The sequence below is a fragment of the Achroia grisella genome, unplaced genomic scaffold (genome assembly GCF_030625045.1).
Source record: "Achroia grisella isolate CSIRO2021 unplaced genomic scaffold, CSIRO_AGI_Agris_v1 utg980, whole genome shotgun sequence".
NCBI lineage: Eukaryota > Metazoa > Arthropoda > Insecta > Lepidoptera > Pyralidae > Achroia > Achroia grisella.
Genome location: NW_026713079.1, coordinates 7,052 through 24,994, shown reverse-complemented (window position 1 = coordinate 24,994; position 17,943 = coordinate 7,052). Strand labels below are relative to the sequence as shown.

General features: G+C 32.8%; 1 protein-coding gene across 1 annotated transcript; it reads right to left on the bottom strand.

Moving 5' to 3' along the window:
- Positions 1-14,370: 14,370 nt before the first annotated feature.
- On the bottom strand, positions 14,371-17,073 carry LOC131854365 (uncharacterized). The gene has a single exon (XM_059205472.1). It carries the CDS (start codon positions 17,071-17,073, stop codon positions 14,371-14,373), a length of 2,703 nt encoding a protein of 900 aa, XP_059061455.1.
- Positions 17,074-17,943: the final 870 nt, after the last annotated feature.

Sequence of the window (17,943 nt, the reverse complement as noted above, 5' to 3'; positions counted from 1 at the left end):
AACTTGAAGCTAGCAAGTGTACCTTCTACTTACTAATTAGAAATACTCGATCGTTGTCGCCTTTATTGTCGTATTTATGGATAACGTGATGTAATTATTACTAATTCTGTTACTGTAACACGTTTTAGAGTATTTTTTAGGATTTCAGTTAGCGATTTAGTATTACTAATTTATTATATGTATTACTACCTGTAGCAGTTTCACCGCTAATTACTATTAAATTTGTAGCCTAAGTGTTATGCTATATTACTGTAAAGTTTCATCAAAATCCGTTCAGTAGTTTTTACGTGATAGAGTAACAAACATCCATCGATACTCACAAATTTTCGCGTTTATTATATTAGTAAGATAATGTGTATCTATGGAAATTTACAACTTTCCCACAGAATCAAAATGGAAGAAATCTTATAACTATTTTGAACTGAATTATTTAAACCTTCACACAAACTACGCGGTCACGTGATCAAATTAGTATTAAAAGTTCGTTATTATAATTTTTGATTTTCATTTTATTTATTTACTAGACGTGCTCGCGGTTTCACTCGCGTAAAATTTTAGCCCATATGTTATTCTGATGTATAAGCTATATTACTGTAGAGTTTCATCCAAATCTGTTCAGTAGTTTTTGCGTGAAAGAGTAACAAACATCCATCTATACTCACAAACTTTCGCGTTTATAATATTAATTAAGAAGAAAAAAGAGACGTGTAAAAACTATGTATTCATTTAAATGATATTTTTTTTAATTTAGTCATAATATGGGGAGGATAGGGACTATTAGTAATGTGGGCTAATAATTACATTGCTAGCAATGTAGGTCAGGTTTTTTTTATGGATGATAATGGAATGGCTCTCCCGCCTGCGCTAACGGTTTACGCTGGCGGGGCACCAGTGGAGGATGATAAGATGAACATGAAGTCAGGTCAGTAAGCCCATCGTGACAAATTCACCAAGGATTTATCACGATGGTTTCCAGGGGGAACCGCGTGGATGTCGACCTGACACGGTACATTGCTAGCAATGGGATTATTAGTCCACATTACTAACAATCCCTTTCCCCCTGTAGGTCAGGTTGACCCACACATGGTACCCCTGGAAATTAACTGTCTAACTGACCTGAACTCATCCTAATTTTATCATCCTCCACTGTTTCCCTGCCAACGTAAACCGTTAGCGCAGGCTGGTGTACTATTCCATTATCATCCATAAGAAAAAAGTCATATACATGTATATATATGCTCTATTTGTTACTCGCGAATGCACATGGAATTGGAATATATAAAATCTACTATTATATATTCTTATCTAAAAAATATATAGAAAATTTCTAAAATAAAAGTATTCTAAGTTACCCCTTATATTAGCTATCTAGAAGTGTTTGTTTCTTTAAAATAGATTCAGCGATTTCAGAGATTAGTGGAATAAACAGACAGACAGACAGAAATACATTTTTTTATAATATATATTTTACATATATTTCCATATGCATCTGTTAATTTAAATTTACAAACAAACACTTACATTTTATTCATTTATATAGATGAGGCCACAATACTTTAAAAACAAAACCGTTAACAATTTGCATTCATAATATTTAGGTTCGTGTATGGGCCGCATTATTCTTTCTTCGATTGAGATATTTATTCGCTATTTTACAAGTCCTGAACGTTTGTTTATCGACGTTATAGGGCAGTAATTTCGACGTTTTTCAACGATAAATACCAGAAATGTGGGTGAAATTATTCGGAACCGATGATTTATTGGGCCGCCGCTTATCGTGCGATTGTGGGAACATGCAGATTGCTCGCCGCTAAGTTTTAATGCTTCTATTGTATCCAACTAATTTATTGGCTTTTTTGTTTGTTTATTTATTCGTTCGTTACAGGTTTAGATAAGTTGTTTTGTAATTCAATTCTCATCTGTAAGTAGATGTAACAGAGTCTATATTAAATTGTATTAGTTATTAGTAACCGATTGGGAATCATTTCAAGAAATTATGCAAACGACTGTTTGTTAAAAGAATACTGTATATTTTATAAAAAAAATTAAATATATATTATAATATTCTAATTCTATTCGCTGTATTTCTACTCTACTATACTATATTGTTATTGCTGAAGTGACGGTCCACTTGATAAAAAGTGGCAAAATAACATAAAGCAAAATAGTTTAATTCATAACATAAGATTATTCACGACCTCGGTGGTCTGGCGTTTAAGCATACCACTTTACTTCTGATGGTCGCAAGTTTGATTTCTCGCACGTAACAAGCAGTAATCATGAGTATAATTTGTATCGGTCTGGATATTTTCTAAGTGTGTTATGTATGTATTTACAAAAATAATATCTAAGTAATTATATATATATATATATCAGTTGTATAATACCCATAACACAGGCTCTGCTTATATACTTGGGACTAGTTACCTTTGTGTGAAATACCCAAGGATATTATTATATATAATACAAAATTCATAAAGACATTCAGACCGGGCCATTACTTTATCTATACGGTTCCTCTGCGACCACAGAGAAGAATTGGGTTAATTACAATCAAAGGCAAACATATATACAGCTATAAATCGCGGAAACGCTATCCCCTTTCAACAGCGGGCACTAGCAGTAAACATGCCCGGCTCCAAAGCCGAAAAATCCGTTGCATATTTTAATGAAGCTTGAAAGGAACAATAAAAATAATTTACGCGAAGCGCCGCGGCGTCCCGAACCAGGAATTACGCAGGCTTTAATCTCACCGCGGACAAATAGTCGGCTATAAAGGACTTCGGCCCCGACAACGTTATATCATGTAAACGAGGAGTGATTTAACGAAATAGGGGCTTTTACGCCGAGTAATTATTTAGAGAATATTTCTAGTGAAGTCAAATGTTTACTGAGGATGAATTTACAATATCTTCTGTTTGGGTACCTCTGATTCACCTATTTTGGTCTTTAAACTGCTTTATTTCTAATCTGTGTTTTGATTTAAATTGTAACTAGTTACTCACCCCGGCTTCGCACGGGTGTATTTGTATTATATATATAAACCTTCCTCTTGAAAAACTCTATCTGTTAAAAAAAAACGCTTCAAAATCCATTGCGTAGTTTTAAAGATTTAAGCATACATAGGGACAGACAGCGAGAGCAACTTTGTGTTATACTATGTAGTGATAATGACTATGTAATAATATAACAGAATCTAATATAAGTAAGTGTATGTATGTTTCTATTTACAATCTTGTTATTACTAAAACTCGTGCTCTATCGTTGCCCGCTAACTACCGCCTCTATCACAGCATTAGGTTGGAAGAAATCTGTTTTTGTGGCAGCCCTACCTTTGCTCACATTTTTGTATATTGTATATCTATCATTTTATGATATAAGTTCAATTTTTTTTAATTATTATTATAATAATCTATGCTAACATTATATGTTTATATCTTGTCTATAAGTTAGTATTCGGAACTATGTTGATTAAAATTTATAGACAAGATATATAGATACTGAAGTTGAGAAAAACTTGCAAGAAACTCTACAAGTTTTTACTCATTAATATTATATTAAGTAGTGCTGTTCAAGTATAATATACTTGAAGTATAATATACTTCAACAGCACTACGGACATCACGCTATCTTGTGATAGTCGTAATTCATGCGTTACCATTTCTGAAGACTAAGATGTCAAGTTTAACTTGTAATTTCACATCCTAGTGCAGACTAAAGCACAGCTTACAAAGTAAGGGTGGTGGCTGAAATAGGCTAATTATTAATTAATTTATAAGAAAATTAATAGATGGCGTTGTATTAAGATTTATTTATTGTTATCTTTCGATTACTGGTACTTGTTATACTGTCATTATTTATATAAAAAAAACATCTATTAAAAAGAGCAACACACAAGTTTCTTGCTCATTTTTCTTGTGATGAATCTGCATTCCGAATGAGTGGTAGAATCAAAATATGACTATTCAAAAGTGCTTGTAATGAGTTTATTTGAATAAAGATTATTTCTATTTCTATTTCTATTTCTAGATGATCTTATCTCACTCATCAACCGAAACAGTTAACGGTACGGCTGTGGTAATCGTTTACCATCAGATGGCTCATATGCTTGTTTGCCACCATCTTCATTACATAGTATAAAACAAAGTCGCTGTCGCTGTCTGTCCGTCCCTATGTATACTTAAATCTTTAAAACTACGCAACGGATTTTGAAGCGGTTTTTTTAATAGAGTGATTCAATAGGAAGGTTTATATGTATAATACATGTACACCCGTGCAAAGGGTGGGTAGCAAATTACATATAAAATATACGTGTCACGTTGTTTGTCCACGGTGGACTCCTAAAGTACTGAACCAATTGCAAATTAAATTTGCACATTGTGAGCAATTTGATCCAACTTGAAAGATAGAATACATCTCAATTTATAGTCGTAATATTATTTTATTCAAGAACCTTAGCCACATCAAAGCCTGGCCGGATCTGCTGGTCGTAGTATAAAAAGTAAAACAGTTTCCAAAGCAAGCTGCTTATCGGCTGAAATATATAATACGACTTTTTACAATCTCGGTATGTAAATTTAAAAGTTTTGGACGTACCAATCGTAAGCCCTGTTGATGGATAGATCGCGATTTTAAACAAAAAAAATCTGCACTAACACAGATCTCGTGGATTTATGTATCGAATACCCGATTTATTAGTCCAACAAACACCATGAATCTGGTTTTTGTCCTTTTTCCGTCCAATATAACGTGTGGTCATGACGTTCGCAATATATGGGATTTACCAGATCGTGGGCTTATTGTATATACAAATAAAAATGCAACGAAAAATATGCCTTCAGAACTATGTAGAGTTACCTAATAAGTAATGTTTACAGAATGTTGGAGGGAACTGGCTTTCGTGGCAGAGGTTCACCTATATCGAAAGCCAGGGCTAACTATGTTTAATTGTACCGTCCATTTATGAATAAAGATTATTATTATTCTTTAAACTAAATTATTATTTTTATCTTTTCTGTCTCTTCTTTTACAAATTTAAAAGAAGGTAATACGGACCTTAGCCAAGTGTGGGAGAGGTTGTACTGTGTGAAGATATTATTGAGGAAATTAATATTATTATTATTATTTATGTAGTTAACAGGACATAAGAAGTCATGTAATAAAACAACACACAAGTTTCTTGCTCATTCTTCTTGTTATGAATCTGTGTTTCGAATGAATGGTAGAATCAAAAATATGACTATTCAAAAGTGCTTTTAATGAGTTTATTTTAATAATTCATTACACGATATTCGATAGTGTATACTAAACAATTGTATGAATACTTGATTTTTTTATTATCAATCCGTACATAATATAGTTTAGTCAAACGGAAATCTATTATAAATCCATACATAATATACTAAGTTCAACGGAAATCTGAATATCAAGACTTTAGACTTCAATAAGTGGGGGCTAACGAGTTTCGACTTTACTTAAAAAGGCAATAAAATCTGTTTTGAATTCAAAGACAATTTTCAATACTATATTATAAGGAAAATATTGTTATTTAGTATATTTACTAAAGAACAATATTTCTTCTTATAATATAGTGTTGAAAAACTTCCAAAATTTTTTTATTCTACGTTGGTGGCAAACAACCTTTCGCCCTATCTGATGGTAAATGGTTACAGGTAAATAAGTAGTTCATTCCACAATCTAAGCATACGCGATAGGATACTGGTTGATGGAAAAGACGGATACGGTTGATGGATTTTTATTCTATTGATGAATATTATTTTGCGCTGCCGTTTTACATCAGAAATGTGACTTTCAAAATAATCAGACGTATATGAAATATAAGCAACCATATTTTATTATTTCTGCTGTTTCAGATTTGATTTGATCCCGGCCAAAGCCTGGTCATGACTTTCTAATACGCTTTTTACATATTCAGTGATACTTTACTGTGAAACCCATGTTGTAAATCGGTATTGGGCCACGTCCACACTGGGCGTTACAATGTAATATGTAACATTGTAACATTCCCGAGGGGCATTGTTCATTTTAGTGTTATTGTGCATGACAGAAATTATTGCGACACTTTCAAGATTCTGTGCTCCATTTGTAATCTGTGGAGCGTAGTTTTTTATATGTATAACTTTGTTATGTTTAGTGACAGTGCATTCGAGTAATTGACTGTTTGTGTCGTAACTTATTTATGGAAGTTCATTATGCAGGCACGTAATATAAAATATATAATATAATATAACATATAATATGTTACTTACTATATATAATATTATATATAGTAAGTAATGTTTACGATAAAAAAAAAACATAAAATCGATTCATATACGTATGTACGTCATACGTGAGAAAATATGGGTTCCTCACACAAACTTTCATTTTTTAATTTGCTCCCAAGATCTAGTTTATCACTATATAACAATTTATCAAACTTTATTCAGCTGTTCAAGTTACATATTATAGTATTTACTCCTAATAAATTACTTCATTTTTGTATTATAAATAGGAGACTCTATATATATATGTCTATATGTTTTGTTGCTTTTATATAAGTAAATAGCAGAACTGAACTTAATTAAATTTAAAGGAAAGGTAGACAGTAATGGAATATAGTACATAGGCTACACAGTGTTTTAAAAAGTAGACAAAGTCACCGGTAACGGTGATATATTCTTTTATTGAAATGCCAATACTCATGTTTATCGAATACCGATATATCGATATGTAATTATATACCAATACACAAATTTACCGATATTCCGATATGTATTATTAATACGTTATTGTGAGCACGGCTTTATTTACAAGCGGCCAAGATAATTCGGTCATAAACCCGGTCAGACGACGCTGGTTTTACAACTTTGCAATAAATCCAGACTTCCTGGCCGTATCTATCATAATTCAAATGATTTTAGCCGACTCAGCATTTCTCGGGGGCTCGTAAAATTATCTTATTAGATTTTCGAATTTACAATTCGAGATTGTGAATGTTTTAAGTTAAGTGGCAACATTATCTTAATTGTAACGTTAACACTTATTAAACTTGTGTAATGTATATGAAGTCAATTCAATTAAATTTAGTTACTAAAACATGGACAATGATGGTGTTAAAATTATAATTATTCCAAATATGCCCCGCCGTTTCTGGCATGTAAAAATTACACTAATATTTTAAACTAGCTGTTCCCGCGCATTCGTCCGCGTAGAATTTAAATTTATTTTTCTAAAATAAATTTTATCCCCTTGGGGTAGAATTAATCAAAATCCTTTCTGAGCGGATGCCTACGTCATAACATCTACTTGCATGCCAAATTTCAGCCCGATCCGTCCAGTGGTTTGGGCTGTGCGTTGATAGATCACTACGTCATTCACCTTTGAGTTATATATATTTATATTCTTTAAACTATGGAGCCCATTGCAATGATATGCAAATTTCTAACATTAAAAGAATATATCAGTACGAACCAGTAGTTACGAGTTCGAATTGATATATTCTTTACTTTCAGATTCAGGAGTTCCTGAGATTAGAGCGTTCAAGTAAATTCTGAAGAATCCGACATGATATTGTCGAACAATTCTTCGGAATTTGCAGTTGCCTTTTAACATTGGACCGTCCTATCGATAGAGAATTCATCCCCACATACTAGAACCTAAGGTGTCTCTGGCAGTGCGGTTTCAGAGGAGCTTCCTCCCGCGTACATTTAGATTGTGGATTGAACTACCTGCCGAAGTTTTCTCACGAAACTACAGTATGGGGTTTTTCAGGGTCGGCAACGCGCATCTGATTATTCCTGATGTTTCAGGAGTACATAGGCTACGGTAACCGTTTACCATCAGATGGTTTTGGCTGTATGTTTGCTTATCACCGTCATGGTATAAAAAATCTTCTCATATATGTATTAGTACAAAATTGTATGCTACATATTATAAGCTATATGATACATATATGTAAACTAACAGTGAACATATTTTATTGTTCCAGGCCAAAAAGCGGGTCAATGCTGCTATACAGCCGCAAGAAAGTCAGGTACCGACGAGATGGATACTGCTGGAAGAAGAGGAAAGATGGCAAGACTACCAGAGAGGACCACATGAAGCTGAAGGTCCAGGGGACAGAGGTAAGCAATAATAAATATTTTTTAATACTATGTGAGTACCTATATAGACCCTTCTGGTCTCAAACTATGCGTACCTTGTAATATAGATACTAGATTAGTAATAGATAAACATTTTTTTGTAAATACGCAATACCTAATATACATAGATAACACCCAGGATGATAATCATAGCTATGAATATAAATGTTTGTACTTTATGAGGAATCGAATCCGCGACCATTTGAAGTAAAATCACCAATCATTCCCTTATATCAAGGGGATGATAATAATTTTTTCTCAGGACGATTTAACAGCCCCAAGTACCAAGTCAAGAGCTTGTGTTATAGGTACTAGACAATTGATATAAATAAGTAAATTGACATATAATACGTCTACATCATTGTATTCATAGTACATATCATAGTAAAGACCCAAGGGTTCGACCCTTACAGCAGATGCTTAAAAAATAATTGCTTGGGTAAAACAACCCCTAATGAAAGCACTTGATATCGCTAGCAAATGATATTTAGCCAATGAAGCCTCCATCCTGTCAGTATATACACGGACAGCTCAGCTTGAAAGGGAAATTGAAGCAAGCAAAATTGCTTTGAAACGTTACACCAATTGAGTTTCGGTTTTCTTTTCAAGGAAAGTGTTCGCTATCATTTCCATTTTAATTCTCAAAGATAATTGAACAGTATTGGATATTTCGCAATGATTATTATTTGTAAACTGCTGTTGTGGCAGCCTTAAGTAAAACAGTAATATTATATTGTCGAAATATTTAATTTATTTGTTTAAGAACTGCTTGTGTAGAGAAGGTACTAAAATTACATATAATTTGTTATTGTTATATGTAAATAGGTACATATAAAGATAATTAATTTTAGGTGTTCACTGAAAACGAAATATGGAAAGTAAATAATGCATAAGAGTTTGAATTTTCAAAGAAAATTGACCATTATTGTATATTTCTGTAGGATTCATATTTGTATACTGCTTTTGTAACTATATTATATTGTTGAAATTGTATTTTTTGTTTTGATGGTGAAAATTTAATAGTAAACTTTACGTGCCTAAAATAATATAAAATAATGATTATAGGTACATTATAGAATATTTCTGAATAATTTGTATAAGTACTGCTTGCATAGAGATCTAAATAAAAACGAATTAGGAAGGATATAAAATTACATATAATTTGTTGTTGTTATATGTAACAATGTACATATAATGATAATTAATTTTATGTGTTCACTACACACGAAACACGAAAATTATGTTGTGGTACGACAGCCTCGGTGGTCTAGTGGTTTAGCACACCGCTTTACTATCTGATTGTCGTGGGTTCGATTCCTCGCACGGCATAAATTTGTATTCATGAGTATGATTGTAACGGTCTGGGTGTTTTCTATCTTTAATATGTATTTATTTACAAAAAAATATATATCCATGTTTTTATATCAGTTGACTAGTACCCACAACACAAGCTCTGCTTAGCATGGGACTAGATGGCGCTATGTGAATTGTCCTTAGATATTATTATTATTATATTATGTGTAATGCTACACTTGAATGTTCTAATAACATCACTTTACATATAATAGTAATAATTTAATACATATAATTACATATATTCATTACTTACTCATGTATTTATTTTTATTCATTCATTTAGGACCTTATGATCACCCGTAGGTTATTAATTACTCATGTTTAATTTTTAAGTGTATATAAATGTGTTTATTTATGTTCTTTAGATAACCATATCTATATATATGTTATTATATGTAAAAATATGACCTACACGACTACATTTAGGAAGTATATAAACTAGAATACTTATCATCAATAACTTTATGCAATACCGACAAGTTTTCGAGCTCTAACAGCGAATAATGAAGTCGTAAATTGCGTCCTACCAATATAACAACGGGGTGTTATCGTAATTGTTGTTAATGCTGCGACTCACACGCTACAACTTTCAAGGAATTTGTATTCATTCCAAGCTGTACTATGTTGTATATTATTGAATTATTTTCTTGTATATATATTTTGTTTAGATAGATAGATAAAATTTTTATATATTATTCTTTTAAGGCACATAAGGCACTGTAATATTAACAATATTAATAAAATAATGAGTATAAGTCTGTTTTCTATGTATGTTTGGTAAGTATAAAAAAATACAAACTACACAATTTATAACAATACTTAATATTGTTATAAATTGTGTAGTTTGTAATAGTAGTAATAATACAAACTGATTAGTTGGAACTAGATGGCGCTGTGTGATTTGTCCTGGGGTAAAATTTAATATAATAATTGATTATTTCCAACCACTTACTCGTTTTTCAAGCTATATATTGTTACACTCTATATAAAAGTTAACATTCTCATATCAACAATGTTTTGTGTACTAAAACTGAACTTGAATAATTAAGACTGTTTATAATTAATAGTTTTCAATTCAGCCATTTATTTTTTTTGTTAAATACTATTGCCATATTATATTAACTGTGCTATTGCTAACTAGTTTTGTTTTAGTAGTATTAAAATATATATAAGATCAATATAACCTATATTTGATCTTATATATATTTTAATACAAAAGAAAGTTGTTAATCTTTTGTAAGTAGTTCCAATTAATTGATTGATAAGAAACAATATTCTTAATAATTAATTCATATATTTTCAAAAATAGAATATGAAGAATAAATTGGACAATTATAAAACAAGTGCTGACTCCAATTAACGGCACCGCTTTCGAGCTTAATTGGTCCATATTTATTTATTCATCAACTCGTGGCGAAGGAGGTCAGATAAACAGACTTCGTTTATTTCGAATGTATATTAATTTTGGCGTTCGAATGTTTGAATCAAATTACAATAATGCGAGTTACGAGCTATGAGAATACTAGATATGACTGTTATTAATGTTTCTAGTCAATAGTCGATCGGGTTCGTATTTTGAAATTTCGAATTTCGAATCGGGTACACATGCAAGTACGACTAGGGAATACATGTCTTTATTTAAGTATCGATAGAGTTTGTATTTTGAAATTTCGAATTGAGTACACATGTTCGTACGACTCGGAAATACATGCTTTCAGCAAGTGTCGTTAGTGTTCGTATTTTAAAATTTCGAATTTTGAATTGAGTACACATGTAAGTACGACTCGAGAATGTATGTTTTCAGTCAAGAATTGATAGAGTTCGTATTTTAATTTTCAAATTTCGAATAAGTACACATGTAAGTACGTTTCTGGCTCTTAAAGATCCTTACATGGTTTGCGTCATTTAGAACAAATTAATTTTTGTATGTATCTATGTAACTAATTCCTTTTAGTACGGTTTATTTGTAAGTAATTATTTGATTAAATTACTGTTCCGTTCTTATAAGGGCGTGAATACATGTAAAAAATATCGCATTGATTGCTCTATGGTGATCACAATATATGAGTAGGTACTGTGATCATCACAGAATACACAATATGTAACACCAATGTGCAATAACCGTGTCCAGTATCTCGTAAGACGTGATTACTGAAACAAAACGGTAATTGAAATTGAAATTAATGGTAATTGAAAACAACAACTTGATATAAGACACTATGCCAAGCCGTTTGGCCAGCTTGGTAGTAGGCCAATTTAAACTCTGTGTTGGATTACGAATCCTTATAAATTAATATATAAAAGAGAGAGTGGACTGTATTTATTGAAAAGAAAATAATTAATGGAAAAGGAAGTAAAAATACGATTTCGACCTGGAAGAACGTCTTCCACACTCCGAACACCCCAAAGTAAGCAATGTAACACCAAACTTACTCACTTTTGCTCAGGAACGTCCCGATGTGTAGTAGCCACGCGCCGGCCATTTAGTGGCCACGCACTCTAGAAGATATATTTTCGTCAAAAACAATTATATTGTGTTAAATAACTCATTAATTATCTTGTTTTATATAGGTAAAAATACGGAGCGTCCTTTTAATTCCAGTTCTTATTTTCAATTGTTTTAATATTCTTTTTTTGAAATTTAAGTGGCCACATGTTTTTATATGTGGCCAGTATTACCGAGCGCCCTTTGCTTCAGTAAGCAAGCCGGTGATACAACCTGCTTAGACTAAGGAGGTTCGGAATACGGAACATACCCCCGGCCGAAACCGTATTGACGGTTTCAAGTTAGTATAAAGGTAAAATAAAATTCATTAACTAAAGAAGTAATGCAAAGGGAACTGTACAATAATAATAAGGAAAAAGAAATGGAAAATTAATTAATATAGGGAAGGGGGTTCAATTTATTAACTGGTCTCTTAAGGAGATTTTTTTGTGTACGAATTGTAACACATCGAACTATTCCATCATCTCCAGGATGAAGTAATTCAATACGAGCCAAAGGCCAATTGCAAGGAGGCACGTTATCGGTTTTAACTAATACAATATCTCCTATTTTAATATTAGCATTAGATTTGAACCATTTTCCCCGTTGTTGTAAAGTGTTTAAATATTCATCTTTCCATCTTTTCCAAAATAGCTGAGTACATTTCTGTAAATATTGCCAACGTGACAATCTGTTAATTGGAATATCCTCAACATTATACTCTGGAACAGCAACCAAACTTTTACCTATAAGAAAATGACCAGCGGTTAAAACGTTATAATCGTCTGGATTATCACTTGGTGGTAGTGGACATAGCGGCCTAGAATTTAATATAGCCTCTATTTTACAAAATATTGTGGAAAGTTCCTCAAACGTTAAAGACTTCTGTCCTATAGTTCTAACAAGATGGTATTTTACTGATTTAATACCAGCTTCGGCTAACCCATTCATATGTGGTGCACTAGGCGGATTAAATTTCCAAATTAAAGATCGATTGGAGCAGCCGTCTATAAGTTCATTTTGAGTTTGACGGTCTGCGAAAAATTTTTGAATTTCATTTAAATGCTTACTACTAGCAAGAAAATTAGTGCCACAGTCAGAATAAATAATAGAACACAAGCCTCTACGAGAGACGAAACGATCTAACACGGCCAATAAACATTCCGCTGATAAAGAAGATAACGTTTCAAGGTGTACCGCTTTTGTCGAAAAGCACACAAATAATGCAACGTATGCACGGGATGATTTTGCGTTACGACGCAAATTTTCTTTTACAAAGAACGGACCGCCTAAATCTACACCAACGTGATCGAAAACTTTGTTAGGTAATACACGCGTTAAAGGTAAAGATGCCATCTTCGGTTGTAATAGACACGGTCTATTCCGAAAACAAATTATGCATTTGGATAATTCTGAACGAATAATCTGACGAGCAGATAATATCCAAAAATTTTGAATAAGAATATTCTGTAGAGTACGAGGTCCGGCATGTAAATACTTTAAATGAAAATGTTTAATAAGTAGGGTAGTGAATCTACTGTTCTTTGGTAATAGTCGAGGATGCCTAGCATTATATGGTAAATCGGCATGTGATAAACGACCCCCGACTCTGAGGAATCCCTCTTCATCTAAAAAAGGTGAAAGTTTCCTTAAACTGGGTATGTACTCATGACCTTGTGATAAATTGTTAATTTCGGTATCAAAATATGCTGATTGTATCATTTTAATTAAAAAATTTTGTGATTTATTCAATTCTGATGTAGTCAGAGTTGCAGATCCTGAATTGTTAAAACTATTATTGAACAATTTTAATATTCTAGCGAAACAACGTTGTAATTTGGTATATGATGAAAATTGATTAAATATTCTTTCACAAAATTCTAATTTAGATTCCACTACTTCATTAGAATTAGTACCGATAAGAGAGGTAATTTTAATATCTGGTTTTAATTCCAATAAATTTGACTTTTCATTGTTTACGAACAATGTAACAGGCCATTTACTAATATTTTCGTGAAGCCAATCTGGACCCGATAACCATTTTCTACTGTAGTTTACCAGTTGAGATGGACTAGCGCCGCGAGAACAAATGTCAGCCATGTTGTTCTCACTGTTGACATGTCTCCAAAAATGTGGCGGTAACGTTTCTATTATTTGTGTAACACGGTTACAAACAAATAATTTTAATTTATAAGCTTCAATTTGAAGCCATGACAATACGATTGTCGAATCAGTAAGAGCAGTACACACGGGCAATTTTCAAACGACTTAAGTTATTATTTATATATTTAATTAATTTACATAGCAGTAGGGCGCCCATCAGCTCAAGACGAGGAATAGTCAACGGCTTGATCGGTGCCACTTTAGATTTCGCCATCATTAGACTTACTTTAACACGCCCTTCATCATCTCGACTAATAGCATAAACACACGCGGCATAACCCGAGAAGATGCATCGCAAAATCCCACTAATTCACATTCCAATTGATTAGGCAGTAACATGTGTCGTTCAATAAGAATTTCAGACAAACACGGTAATTCAGTAATAAAATCTGTCCAACGTTTACATATATGTGCAGGCATCTGCTCATCCCATCCTATTCCTAACTTCCATAGATCTTGCATTATTTCTTTAGCCATAAATAAACAAGGCGATATAAAACCCACGGGATCATATATCGATGCTAATATTTTTAATACAGATCGCTTTGTGTTCACATAATCTTTAACATTTACTGTAAAATTGAACCTGTCTGATAACGGAACCCAACGTAGGCCTAAAACTTTGACAGTGCATTCATTCTCATCCTTAATAAAATCAATAGGACATTCTCTATGTTCCACGGGAACTCGCTCTAATAACTCGACTTTATTACTCGCCCATTTCTTGAGTACAAAACCACCGCGACTTAATAATTCAATTAGCTCGTCCTGTAATTTACATGCTAACTGTAAGTTCTCGCATGAGCATAAAATGTCATCCATATATATATTTTCACGTAACACCTGAGCGGCCATAGGAAATTGTTCACCTTCATCATCCGCCAGTTGTAATAAAGTACGTATTGCAAGAAATGGGGAACAGCTTAAACCATACGTAACAGTTTTTAATTCATATAGTTGTATAGGTTTTGACGGAGCATCGCGGTACAATATGTGTTGATAACAACAACGATCCTCTTTTCTTAACGAAATAGCACGATACATTTTACAAATATCACTCACTAGACAATATTGAAAAAGACGAAAATTTAATATAATAGCGACAATATCACGATAAAGTTTCGGACGAGTCAATAAAATATCGTTTAAGGACACATTATTGTCCGACTTAGCAGACGCATCGAAAACAACTCTTAAAGGCGTCGACGAGCTACTTGGACGTACAATACTATGGTGTGGAATAACGTATTTACTAGGAACGCAATTATTATACGGTTCCATATGATCTAGTGATTCATATTCTTTCATAAATTCCGTATAAGCTTTTTGTAACATAGGGGTCCGTGTTAGTTTACGTTCCGTATAGCGTAATCGGCGCTCAGCTATTATCAACGAATCACCCAATGAAGGATGATTTGGTCTAAACAGTAAAGGTACCATATATCTACCCTTGCTATCCCGAGTATGATATTTAATAAATATTTTTTCAGCCAACTCATCAAGTGGATTCATGACAGACTGACAAGGTAACTCTTCTATTTCCCAAAACTTACGTAAAGTTATGTCTAACGATGGTTCCTCATTAATTGATGAAGATAAATAAGAATTTAACATATTATCAGTATCACTAACCCACAATTTGCCACTTACAACAAATCCAAATACTGTTTCAATTACTTGAGGAATATTAGATTTTATTATTATAGGTTTATCCTTAATTAGTTCCGACACTATGTCATTACCCAGTAAAATATCTACACGGGAGCGTTTATAATAAAACGGATCCGCTAAAGTAAAGTTCTTATATTCGTCAATCACAGTGGACGGAAACGAAATGTTAGGCATATCGGTCGATACTTTACTAACTACAACCATATCTACTGTAAAATAAGGCTCATGTACACGTCGCGATGAAAATGTACATGTGACCATTCCGTGATTCTTCACGGCCTCACCCCCAAGTCCATATATCGAATAAGGACACTGTTTACGCGGAAGACCCAAACGTTGAGCACAATCCGTTGTTATAAAAGAGCACTGAGCTCCAGAATCAAGCACTGCACGGCAGTCCTGACTTCCACCATACATATCCCTAACATGCAACCGCGCTGTACCTAACACGACACTGTAATTATGTTTATTATCAGTACTTTGTAATTTTTGTGCACCAGCTTCCGACTCGCTCACAGAACGACCGGTAACTAGCACTTGCTGTAACTGTGATCTATTCGAAGTGAAGTTGATATTACAAGGCGTGGACACCGTCGACACAGCCGACACATGCGCCGCATCCTTATGTAATAAATAGTGATGTGGTGAGTCACACACACCACAATACATTACACTTTTACAAGACAAATTATCATGATTTGCCTTTAGACAATTAGTACATAACTTTAATGCCTTGACACGGTCAATTCTGGCATCCGGTGACAGTTTACGAAACTGTTCACACCTATAAATCATATGATTTTGATTACAATGAAGACAAATAAATTTAGAATTAATATTATTAGATTTAAAATTATTATTCGACAACGCTGATGAAGTAGTAAGAGCTTGCTTCTCCGATAAAGAACGCGGTTTATAATTATTGTATATTGTTTGATTTTTTGTTATGGGCTTACGTTCCAGTATCACGGGACTGGAGTACGAATTAGGAAATGTGTGTTCGAGTACCTTAATTTGATTGTTTACGAAACTCATTAATTCTGCGAATGACGGAAGTAATTTTTGATCACGACTATCTTCAAATAATTTTCTAGTGGTTGTATCTAATCCACGTAACGCTAAATGACAAATTAAATAATCACTTAAATTATCCACTTTTAACGCTTCGATTGCCTTCCATGAATTATCGAAAGTATCTATGAATGAATTTAGGTTTGCCGCAGAGTTCTTTCCTATCGGAGTGAAGTTAACCATTTTATCTAAATACCTACTTACCAATATTCTGTGGTCTTGATACTTGTCTACTAAACATTGCCAGGCAAGTGGATAATTATTGGCAGTGATAGGAAATTTCTTAATTATGTTAAGAGCTGGACCTTTTACACAAGATAACAAGTAATGAAATTTATCAATATTTTCAAAATTACGTTCATGAACCAATGATAAGAAAGTATCATGAAAGGTTGTCCAGTTTTCTAATTGGCTGTCAAACTCAAATAATTTTAGTTTGGGCAAAGACGGCTGAACCTGATCACAATGTTTATTCGTTGAGGTACTCTCTAACGTTCGATATTTCACTACTACTGATCTACAGTCAGAGTATAATGTATCAAATGAATCCAATTCTCTAGTAGAGTATTTAGTATCAGGATTTAACTGAATTTCAAGTTGTAATATTTCCATAATTGTCTCTTCAAAACGTGTTCTAACATTATCTAAATCCGAAAATTCAGCTAAATACAATTGAAAATTACTTTTAGTCACGGACTGTGACATATCATAAACCTTTTGTAATTTGGAATATAAATATTCCTTTCGAAAATTTAAAATCTTTTGTTTAGAATCCATTTCAGAATTGGTCGTCATTTGTTTTATTGATATTAACTACGTATATGAAAAAATGATATCGCCCAATATAATATGCGTCCTTGCAACTAATATCAGCTATTATTGAATGAAATGAGATGCTATAATTTTAGGAAAAACACAACAAATGTAAACAATATAATATATATAATTATCTGAATTACTGGATAAATGAATATTATAACTAATAGGATGTATTTCATCCGGTTCGATTGGGCCAAAAAATGTTGGATTACGAATCCTTATAAATTAATATAT

Excerpts from the sequence above, each read along its gene's own strand:
- LOC131854365 (XM_059205472.1), bottom strand. The coding sequence starts at position 17,073 with ATGGTTAACTTCACTCCGATAGGAAAGAACTCTGCGGCAAACCTAAAT.